At 44.7% G+C, this 12,172-nt stretch overlaps 1 protein-coding gene across 2 annotated transcripts in view; it reads right to left on the bottom strand.

Moving 5' to 3' along the window:
* The window catches only part of cdc27 (cell division cycle 27), a 92,680-nt gene extending 80,837 nt beyond the window's left edge, over nt 1–11,843 (bottom strand). Inside the window, exons 1-2 of one of the 2 annotated variants that reach the window (XM_052038503.1) lie at nt 11,685–11,843; nt 798–873 (exon numbers count right to left, since the gene is read on the bottom strand). In XM_052038503.1, the coding sequence (XP_051894463.1) occupies nt 798–873; nt 11,685–11,714 (106 nt within the window). In that variant the 5' untranslated portion in view covers nt 11,715–11,843. Of the gene's footprint in view, nt 1–797; nt 874–6,461; nt 6,511–11,684 lie in introns of those variants that run through there. The other variant, XM_052038504.1, reaches the window with a different exon arrangement.
* Nucleotides 11,844–12,172: the final 329 nt, after the last annotated feature.

Genomic DNA, 12,172 nt, shown 5'->3' with positions numbered 1-12,172 from the left:
CAGCTTCCCCCCCACCCCCAATGTTTTCCCCTCCTCCACCCACTCCATCTGCCATCACGCACACACTCCTCCCACTGGATCCCCTCCCCCCAATGTTTCCATCTGCCGTCTCCACCTCCCTTATTTGGTTCCACGCTCCACCTTCCTCTCCGAACAGATTTCATCATCTGCAGCCCTTTATTGCCTCCACCTACACCTCCCAGCCTCTTCTGTCTGCCTTTCACCCCACCTCATCCGGATCGAGGTCATGCTCCACCCATTCCCCTTATCTTTTTAGACTGGCTACCACCACTATTTTTCAGTCCAGGTGCAGGGTCTTGACCCAAAACAAACTGTCCACTTCCCTCCACAGATGCTGCCTGACCCACTGAGATCCTCCAGCATCTCGTTCATTGCTCCAGGTCCCAGCATCTGCAGTCTCTGGTGTCTCTATAATAGGGATGGAAACCTAATGTTTTTCCTTAGGACATGGGGTTGGGGGGGTGGGGTCATTCAACCCACTGAGTCTACACCAGTTTGCAGAGCAATCATGATCCCCAACTAATTTCCCTTCCCCTTGGTAATTTCAGAAAAATTCTGAAACTGATCTTTTTAAAAAAAACTTCTCACAATACACAGCTCCTGCCTACAAACTGCTATATTGGCCACTTCCTTGCACAGCAACCAGCTGAAATTCTGGGGCTTAGTTGAAAGACAGCAGGCAGAAAGCACATCACAATCATGCTACCTTAACTTTCAGTTGTTCAGCCTCAAGTGACACCATTCATGCAATCACATCAAGGCTGTTTCCTACATACCTTCAGCATAGAGCCTTTCTGCAAGGAAGACAGCATCCCGATAAGCATAGTGGTTAAGTGCATGCCAAATAGCAGCCTGTTGATAAAAGACAAACTATTAATAGCTGTGAAATTTTTGTAACAAAAGCAAAAAATATTCAACACAAAGATTACTGAGTTTTAACTATTTCCAAGATTTACAGAAGCTAAGGGCCAAAATGAATGAAGCAAAGAACCCATGGTGCAAGGAGTAGGAAAGCAATCATGGAATCAGAGTTATGCAACACAGAAACAGGCTCTTTAGCCCACCATGTCCATGCTGACCACTGGCACCACTATAGACAAGTACATTTACCCACATTTGGTCTGCAACCTTCCATGCCAAGTGCTTGTCTAGTGCACCTGGCTCCACCACCTCCTCAGGCAGTGCATTCCAGATTCCAACCACTGTACAAAAAAATTCTTCCTCACATCCCCTCCAAACCTCCTCCCACACCATCAATGCCATCGTTTTAGACTCTGATACCAAGGGGAAAAAAAGATTCTTATTACTACTTACTCTATCGTCCTCAATTTTATACACCTCTGTAAGATCACACTTCAGCTTCCTCTACTTGAGGAAAACAAACCCACCCTGTCCAATCTTTCCTTATAATTGAAATGTTGCATTCCAGGCCACATTGTGATGAATCCCTTCTACACCCTCCCCAGCACAATCACATTCTTCCTACAGTGTGGCGACCAGAACTGAACACAAGATTTCAGGTGTGACCTAACCAACCTTTTATAAAGTTATAACCTGATATCCCAACTCTCATCTTCTGTACCACTGTTGATGAAGGCAAGGATCTCATATGCTTTCTTCATCAGCCTCTCTACCTGTGCTGCTACTTTCAGGGAACTAGATTTATAGGCCAAGTTCCTGTTCATCAACACTCCCAACGACCCTACCATTTATTGTGTATGACCTATCCTGATTTGACCATCCAGCTTCACACTTGGCAGGATTAAATACCATCTGTCATCGCTCTGCCCAACTTTGCAGCTGATCAATATTATATGAGAGCTGAAGAATACCATCTTCTCTATCCACAACACTACAAATTTTCATGTGATCTGAAAACTTACTAATCATTCTTCCTACGTTGATATCCAAATTGCTAATGGACGTCATCTAATGAATTTTATCTATGCCATCTACCGCACTACCCTCATCAATTTAATTACCGCTTCAAAAATTCAATCAAATTTGTGAAACAAGATAACCCACAGACATAGCCATGCTAACTATGCCTAAATCAATTCCTGCCTTTCCAAGTGTAAATAAATCTGTTCCAAGAATTTCCCAACTACAGATACAAGGTTCACCAGCCTGTAATTTCTTATCTTATCCCTGCTGTTCTTTTTGAATAAAGAAACCACATTTGCTCATCTGGCACCTTACCTGTGGCTAGCAATGATGCAAAAAATCTCTGTCAGGGTCCCAGTAATCTCCTCCATCAGCTCCCATTCCAGCCTAGAATAGACCTCATCATGCCCCGGCATCTAACACCTCTTCCATCTTAATTCTAAGATGTTCAATCATAATAAATCAAGCAGAACTAATAACATGAAAGCTGCATTTTAAGAATCTGCAGCTTATGGAAGGAAATCAATATTTGATGTTACTGGGCAAGAATAAAGTCATATAGGACAGTATGCAAGGAATCCACCTCAGAATGAGGTGCAAGATTGAATATTATAGAGAAATACAGAGAAATAAAGGGGAATTTTAAATAGGTACAAGAACCATAATTACTAAGTTATGCACAAGAAAGGAGAGACTGGAGATGGGGAAGGAAGAGTATTCAGTGCAAACTATTTAATAATTTAGGAAGATTCATCCTTCTATTTAAGACTGGAAGCAGCCAAAATAAATGTTAAAAGATTGCACAGAATAAAGAGTGAAGCTATCAAAAGATTTAACTATGTATATAAACAATATTGCATAGCTCTATGTTATTAAATATGTGAGGAAATGAACATTGGACGACCGGATGACCGGATGACATTTCAGTGGATGATCGGAGGAGCACTGCTGGTGAGGTCTGGTTGGTAGATCAGTGCGTTCCTGACAAAAGCATCCATACATTGCAGTCAACACTAAGCACAAGCAGAGCTCAGCCTTGCTGAGCCGTGGGGCAGATACACTTTGCATCTCACACCTCAGCTTTTGCCCAACATACATTTGAACAGCATCTCTGATCTTGAGGGGAAATTTCATTTCAAGGTTCTTTTTAATTAAAAATTAAATGAGCTTCCAAATTTATCTTAAAATAAAATCATAGGCACATAAAAACAGTTCTCTTCTCCGTTCTCCTCCTCTCTGCAACTTAAAACATAACTGCTATATCACTTTCCAGTTCTGACAAAAGATCCTGTTTCTCTCCCAAGGGAGGGTGCTTAACCTGCTGAGTGCTTGCAAAATTTTCATTTTTGCTGTTACCACAAGCTGCAAAATGCCACCAGGGTGAATAGGGAAGGGCCTCAGGATCAGTCCTCCAAGACCTAGTTGTCCATGCAGACCACTCAGTTTGGGTGATGATGATGATGCCCAGAGCTCCATTTGTCTCATGGGACTCAAAGGTTGGCAAGGACAAAGGAACAGTTGAGGAAAGCAAATGAGGCAAAGCACAATCTAGCCCACTCAGTGGGTAATCTGACAGCATTGCATTTTTGTTCAAAATGCTCAAGAAAGTTAGTGAGGTTTTTTTGTATACAAATTGCTTCTGAAAGTACATTTAAATAGGAATAGCTGTAAAGGAAACCAGGAACCTTGGGCCTCTAGAAAAGTGGTCTTTTCCTGATTTTACTCAAAGAATTGTGAAATCAATTGTCAACTACCAAGAATTAGGTGCAACTCACAGTGAGTAAATTCAGTATCAAATTAGGTAAATAAAAAGATTAATAGAGTGAAATGAAGTGAAATGAAATATAAAATACTAACAATTAAAGCTTTAAGATGGAATTATCCTGTTCAGTGGTAACTAACCTTTCATTTGAAGGATACCATCGTGAAACGTGGAAGGTTATGTGGAAAGTTTAGTTCTTACCCATGGCACAAATTCAACATATGTGCGCCATTCAAATGTTCTTCAGTGGTCAGACAGAGCAATAGTGGTTTGTATCTTGCTGGCCCAGCTCTCCACACTCTGAATCATAGCCCATGACTGCATCCCCTTCCCCCCACCCCACCCCCAACACAAGTACTTATCTGACCAGGATTTAGATTCACTGGCGCAATGCAGCCCAGGCTCCAGCAGTGTGAGATAAGAAGTGGCAGAGGCTTCAAGCAGCAAAGAGATTCCACCCCAAAAAATATTTTCAGCCAAAGTCCTGCCCCAGCTTTGCCAGCAGGAAAAGTTGTAATCATTTTAATAAATGGTCTCTGACACACACAAAGCAACTTAAAATAACACGTTAATTGAAAACATTCCACTGAAACAGAATAAAAGGAAATTACCTTTTCCTAATTCACAATCCCATAAACCAAATGAAATCCAACCAGGTGTAGCATCCTCACAGCAAGGCAGGGTTTCACCTGCAGAGTTCAGCAACTATGTGACAGATGGGCCTTCCAAATCTGTCCAAGTCCGAATGCCCAAGTTTAACAGTGTATTCAAAGTTGAGGAATTTTACCATTTGGAAGAGGTTTTGCCCCCTGATTTGCAAGGCTAATTATGGAACAGTGCAGCTCAACAACTTAGATTTTTGACTTGAATTCAAAGATCACCATTCCTTCGCAGTGCTTTAGAAGAATACAATAAAATCCATTGGCCTCTCAAGCCCACTCTTCCATTCGACTCGATCATCGAACAAGAACTTCTACCTCACCACCATTTTCCTGCATTAATCCCTTAGTGCCCAGAATCTATCAATCTAAATGAACATAATGACTTCGCATCCATATCCTTTTGGGTTAGAAAGTTCTAAGGTTTATCACGTTCAGAAATTTCTCCTTAACTCAGCCATAAACAGCCTTTCCGTTATTCTAGATGGTGGAGGGAGTGCATTCAGATTGGAGGGCTGTAACTAGTGGTGTTCCACAGGGATCAGTTCTGGGACCTCTACTTTTCGTGATATTTATTAATGACTTGGATGAGGAGGTAGAAGGGTGGGTTAGCAAGTTTGCAGATGACACAAAGGTCAGTGGTGTTGTGGATAGTGTGGAGGGCTGCCGAAGCTGACAGAGGGATATTGATAGGATGCAGAGCTGGGCTGAGAAGTAGCAAATGGAGTTCAATCCAGAGAAGTGTGAGGTGGTACACTTTGGAAGGACAAACTCCAAGGCAGAGTACAAGGTTAATGGCAGGATTCTGGGGAGTGTGGAGGAGCAGAGGGATCTGGGGGTTCATGTCCACAGGTCACTGAAAGTTGCCTCACAGGTGGATAGGGTAGTTAAGAAAGCTTATGGGATGTTAGCTTTCATGAGTCATGGGATCGAGTTTAAGAGCCGCGAGATAAGGATGCAGCTTTACAAAACTCTGGTTAGACCACACTTAGAGTACTGTGTCCAGTTCTGGTCACCTCATTATAGGAAGGATGTGGAAACATTGGAAAGGGTGCAGAGGAGATTTACCAGGATGCTGCCTGGATTAGAGAGTATGCATTACGAGGAGAGACTAAAGGAGCTAGGGCTGTTCTCATTGGAGAGAAGGAGGAGGAGGAGGATGAGGGGAGACATGATAGAGGTATACAAAATATTGGGAGGAATAGAGTGGACAGCCAGCACCTCTTTCCCAAGGCACCAATGCTCAATACAAGAGGGTATGGCTTTAAAGTAATGGGTGGGAAGTTCCAGGGAGATAGCAGAGGGAGGTTTTTCCACCCAGAGAGTGGTTGGTGCATGGAATGCACTGCCTGGGGTAGTGGTGGAGGCTGATATGGTGGTCAAGTTCAAGGGATTGTTACATAAGCATATGGAGGAATTTAAACTAGAGGGATATGTGGGAGGAAGGGTTAGGTGTGGTTTAAAGGTCGGCACAACATGCTGGGCCAAAGGGCCTGTATTGTGCTATATTGTTCTATGGTTCTAGACTGCTTCAACATGGGTAACGTACTCACTGTAACTATGCAATCAAGCCCTCAATTGTTTTGTCTCCGCATGGTCACCTCATTGTTCTGAACTCTGGAGAATAGGCCTGCAATCTCAGGAAGACGTTTGGTGAATCTTCACACCTTCCCCTCTATGGCAAGTAGATCTTTTGCCCAGTCAGGAGACCAAATCTGGATGCAACACTCCAGGACAGCCATAGAACAGTACAGCACAGCACAGGAATAGGCCTTTAGGCCCATTATGTCTGTGCCACCATGATCTAAAGTTAAGCTAAACCTATCTGCCTGCACATTATCTATAACACACCTGTCTAAATGCCTCTTAAATGCCACTATTGCATCCGCTTCCACCACCTCCCCTGGTAGCACATTCCAGGCACATATAACTGCGTAAAACAGAACTTACCCTGCACATTTCCTCCAAACTTTCTGCCTCTCACATAAATATATGTCTTCTAGTATGACATTTCCACCCTGGGAAAAGGATTCTGACCATCTACCCTATAAATGCCTCTCATAATTTTATAAACTTCTATCAGGTCATCCCTCAGCGTTCGACACTCCGGAGAAAACTGTTCAAGTTTGACCAACCTCTCCTTTTAGCCAATCCTCTCTAATCCAGGCAGCATCCTGGTGAACCTCTGCTCAATCTTCTTCAAAGCCTCTACATCCTTCCTGTAATGAAGCAATCAGAACTGCATACAACCTTAATTTCTACAAGATGAAAGAAAATGCAATTTTAAGTAAGCATCAATCTATTGTATGAAAAGACATTCCATTCTTCCATGTCACAAAGAAGGCAAAATTAAAGACATAAGAAAAGACAATGAGACAATGGGATGTTTGTTTACAACACAGCAACGAAAGTCAGGACTAGACAGAAAAAAGAGATAAGGATGTGCTGATAACCTTTTAAATGAATTAAGGAAGAGGTCTGTGACAGCAACATTCCTAAGAAAGAGGACAATGATGTATGCAGGGATGTTTGCGGGAGCTCACAACTACAAACAGCAGCTTCAATAGAAAAAGATGGAGGCTTAGCATTGGAATCAGCAACAATCCCAGGAACACAGAAGGGAGGACCCCTGAGATTGGAACAAGCTGCTCTGTGGAGCAGAATGGGATATGCTCTGTGATCCAAAGCGTGACTCAGCAACATCCCCACAGATGGACATATTGAGGATCTGCAAATACTTCTATGCTAGTCTACATGAAAGAAAGGCCATAGACAGCACAGCTTTCTGGAACAAGCTGTCATCTAAAATCAGAGGTGGAAAACAGGAAGTGGGGGAATCTGGACCAGCCCCTGACCATAGGAGAGCAGAGAAGTTCCATCTGTTCCCAGAGAATGAATAAAGCTCCTGGATGATGGCTTACTGGTGGAGTTGTACTTGGTTCAGTCAGACTGGATGGGCCCAGATCTGTTGGAAGTGTACAACACTATGCTTCTGGTTAGCAACATGTCAAAATCCACAAGGAAGGGTACCATCACCCTCATCTACAAGCAGAAGAGGAGGTGGTCATCAGGAATTAGCAACCCATATCACTGTTTAATGTGGATTATCTCGCAGCCCCACCCCCACCAACAATTTTTATAAACCTCTTTAAGGTCACCCCTCAGCTTCCTCCGCTCCAGGTAAAACAGTCCCAGCCTACCCAGTCTCTGCACACAACTCAATCCCTCCAGTCACAGCAACATCCTAGTGAATCTTTTCTGTACCGTCTCTACCTTAATCATATTCTTCCTATAGCATGGTGACCAGAACTGCACACAACACTCCAAGTTGTCTCACCGAAGTCCCATATAGCTGTAACATGACATCCCAACTCCTGTACTCAATGCCCCATCCAGTGAAGGCAAGCATACCATACACCTTCTTCACCACCCTGTCCAACTGTATCACCACATCCAGTGAATTATCTACTTCTATCCCTGGGTCTCTATGTTCTTTCACACCCCTCTAGGCCCTATCATTCATTGCACATGTCCTGCCCTGGTTTAATTTCCCCAAAATTTCACTTCATACTCAGACAAGTTTAATTCCATCTGCTATTCCTTTGCCCACTTGATCTCAATCCTGTTGTAACCTTGGATGACATTCTTCACTGTCCACCACACCTCCAATTTTGGTGTCATCCACAAACTTACTAATCACGCCACCAATATTCTCCATCGGGCATTGGTCAGCACAGAACATCCTGCGGAAGGAGGACACGAGGGATCCCATGGGGTGTTTTCCCCAAGCAGACTATCAAAGACGTTCAGTAGAACCTCTTCGGCAGAACTCACTTGGCTGGCAGTGAGAAGGACTCTCCTGGTCAGACCCTACCTGCACAGTCGGAGTCTTGCTCCCAATGCATACTGCCCACAAGATGGCTGTGGCGCAGACGCGATGATCATCCACCTCACTGTGGACTGTGCGTACACCAAGGTCTGGAAAAAGCCACAATGGTCCTTGTCATCCCCAACAGCTGCGGAACAGAGAACACTCTGATCTACGGGCTGTTCAAGGATGCATACAAAAACAAATATCAACTGCTGTTGATAGATCAGAAACTTGGTGAATGATGCACTTTGGTTTGCCCAAAACCTGTTGATCCTCCACGCAGCCACCACAAAGGCTTTGTGGGGGAAAATCGACTGGAGTCTAAGGTTCTCCCATCACTGATCACTGAGGGGGCTGGATCCTGTGTGATAATCTCTCAACACTTGATGGATGTACTGTTTAAAAGAGGAAATACAAGTGACTTTAGTGCTTTGGAAGAGTATTAATTGGTTTGATAGCATAATAAGTGTAAAGGAAGACATGTACTGATGGTATTGTAGTTCCTACATAGATTTTTAGAATAAAGTACATCTTTGAAATGAAAAATAAAACTGGTTCAGAGCTCAGAGAAGACCAGGAACCTTGGAAATGACACAGCCAATTCCTCTTAAACTGTATAGTACCCAAGTCTAAGCTATGATTTAGTGATGGTATTGTTCAAAGTAATGATTGTTTTTAAGAGGGGTAAATGACATAAAATAAAGAGCATTAAAAATAATTAGTTTTAAAGTTCGTTGTCTGACCTGCAAGTTGACCAAAGGACAAAAGGATCATTCTCAGCAAGGCCCTATATAACTGTGCCATGATCCTTACTCTTGTACTCAAATCCTCAAGCAATGAAGGCCTTCCCAAATACCTTGGAAATGTTCCACAGGTGCCCCTCAACTGAAATGTAGGTGCTGATTGTAAATAGTCAGAGCCCAAGCAGCCAACCCAAGGAAGATCTGGTTACTCCAACTCTCGATCTATATAGGTAAATTACTGCTCCCCCTCCCCCATTCCACATTCTCCAACATTGTTCACCAACCCTGTGAAAGACCTCATTGAGAGCAGTCTGAAAATGCAAATACATCACATTGACTGGCTCCCCCTCATCTGGTCTATATCCTCAGTGATGGAGAGATACATCATAGAAACATGCCATTCCATGCCAACCATCAACCAGCCACTTACACCAATCCTACATTAATCCCATTTTTTTTAAAACTCTTCCCCCATTCACATCTACGACTCATTTACACACAAGGGGCAACATACAGTGGGCAATTAACCTACCAATGTGCACATCTTTGGGATGTGGGAGAAAACTGGAGTATCCAGAGGAAACCCACACAATCTCAGAAAACATGCAAACTCCACACAGACAGCACAAGCGTGGCACAGTAGTGTAGCAGTTAGGATGACACTATTACAGCGCCAGCGATCAGGGTTCGATTCCCGTCACTGTCTGTAAGGAGCTTGTACATTCTCCTGTGTCTGCGTGGGTTTCTTCCGGGTGCTCCGGTTTCCTCCCACATTCCAAAGACGTACAGGTAGGTTAATTTGAGTTTGAAATGGGCGAAGTGGACTCGTTGGGCCGGAAGGGCCTGTCACCACGCTGTAAATAACAAAAAAAAGTGGTCAGGATCGAACCCAGGTCTCTGGAACTGAGAGGCAGTGGTTCCACTACTGACACTGTGCCATCCTCAAAGAACTCCAAATCCAACAAAAATCCACGTTGACTCTGCTCACTGTATTATTATTTTCAAAAGGTCTCAATGTCACTTTTTTTTAAATGAAAGATTCCAGCATATTTCAGGTGAACAGGATGGTAGTCTCCTGTTTTTTCCCTCCCTTCTTAAATAGGGGAGTTACATTTGCCATTATAGGTTGGAAGGTGATAACCAGAGCATTTGCCATCTCAAAAGCTACCTCCTTCAAAGCTCTGGGATGTTCATCATTAGTTTCCAGACTCATCAACGTACAGTTTTTTTTAATAATACAATTTTTTTTAAAATCTTATTTGCACTGCAGACTTCGTTCTTCAGTGTTTCTGGATTTTTTTTGTAAATTTTGTGAGGGACCACATTTTCCCTTGTTGGTCTTTGCTCTTTACATCCCTGTTGAAGCTCTTAAGGTCTGTTTTCACATTACTCACCAATTTCTTCTCTATCCCTTTTCTTTATCAATTCTATGATTATCCAAAATCTAAAATGCTCCTAATTCCCAGGATCACCAGGAGTGCAGTCCAGACCCCAAACATTCACCAAAGGATCCACATGTCACTTTTGCCAATTACCTCCACTCCATGCCCTCCAGTTCTTGATCCCTCTGCCAATGAAAATAGCTTTTTCTCTATCTCATCTATTCCCCTAACCATTTATCAGATCTCCTCCCAATGTGTTCAGTTCCAAGTTTTTTTCCAGTCTATCCATGTAACCCAAGTCCCAAATCATTAGAATCGTTTTATAAATCCTTTTCACATCCTATTGAAAGACTTCACATCCTTTCTAAAAGTTTGGTACCCAGAGCTGGTTACAACACTTCAGTTGTGGCCACACCAATGTTCTATAAATGGTCATAGAATACTACAGCACAGGAACAGGCCCTTCAGCTAACAATGTTGTGAGTCACATTAGTAAACAATCTAAACACATCCAGAAAAGGCATGCAAATTTACTGTCCTCCTAAAGAGAGAGCCAAGATCATATCCAAGATTGGATGTGGATTAAATGCACAATTCATTTTAAGTAAGAATGCTAAACTGATGGCAAGAAAGGAACAAACACCATGCTTACTTAAAACATTGTTCTGAAAACATCACACACAGATTGTCAGCTAAAATGATTCATCTTGTACACTCTTAACAACATTAATTCAGAATTTCTTGAGCCACTGATGATCAGTGGACCACATGCACTATCCCCCGCCCTGCTAGACACGTTTTGCCTCTTCTAGCAACTTTGTGCATCATCTGCTAATGAAAAGGCAGGAGGGTCTTTTCCCGAAACCAAGGCAGGGCTGCATTCCACAGTTGCCCTAACTCACCTCAGAATGTTCCTGCTCTACCCTAATGCATCACTGAGAAAAATGCAGGGCGAAGGAGTGCGAGGGACGGGAGGCATTTTCCTTCCCAAACTGAGAATTGTGCCACTGGGGTCAGTGAGGATGTGGGATGGGTGGGGGACTGGGTCACTCCGCACCACACTCCGTGCACAGGATCACATCCCCCTCGCCCTCGCCCCTCCCGGGAGCCACGCTTCTCCCGTCCCCCGCCTCAGGCTCCCACCTGCGAGACCAGCGCGGCCACGGCCGAGGCCCTGCCCGGTGCTGGGAGCGGGGCGGGCAGCGGCCCTGGGCCGCCACCTCACTGCTGTGCCAGTGCCGGGAGCGGGAGCGGGAGGTGGGCCCCGAGCCGGTGTGGGGAGAGCCGCGGCCTGCGACGAGACCGGGGCGGGCGGGCGGGCAGCCGCCACCGGCCGCGGCGAAAGAGCCCAACAAACTTTACCTGAACGGGTTCCTGCAACACCGTCATCATCAAGGAGTGTGAGTCAGCGCAGAGGCAGCAACACACCGTCTCATCCCACAGCCCAGGCCCGAGCCGGTTCAAATTTAAACAGCTGCCGGAGCCCAACGGCCGGCAGCACGACAGCGACCAAACCCGAGCGCGGCCGGAAATCGCCGAGCGCGGCCGGAAATTACCGAGCATTCCCGGAAATTACCGAGCGCGGCCGGAAATTACCGAGCATTGCCGGAAACCGCCGAGCGCGGCCGGAAACCGCCGAGCGCTGCTGCTGGCGTGGGCTTTGCCCCCTCCGCGGTGGCCCAGAAGTGTGACACCGTTGGGAAGCGGTTGAAAGTGCTCACGCTGGTTTGGTAGCAGTTGTGAATGGTCACGCTGCAACTCGAATGACAGGAGAGGTGGCAGCGTGTTTGCAGGTGCAGGGGGAGGGAGCGGTCTGGGACACGGTGCAGGAGGGAGGAGCACCAGCAGTA

This window comes from Pristis pectinata, chromosome 25 (genome assembly GCF_009764475.1).
Source record: "Pristis pectinata isolate sPriPec2 chromosome 25, sPriPec2.1.pri, whole genome shotgun sequence".
In the NCBI taxonomy this organism is placed as follows: Eukaryota; Metazoa; Chordata; class Chondrichthyes; order Rhinopristiformes; family Pristidae; genus Pristis; species Pristis pectinata.
This window is presented reverse-complemented; position numbering and strand designations above follow the sequence as displayed.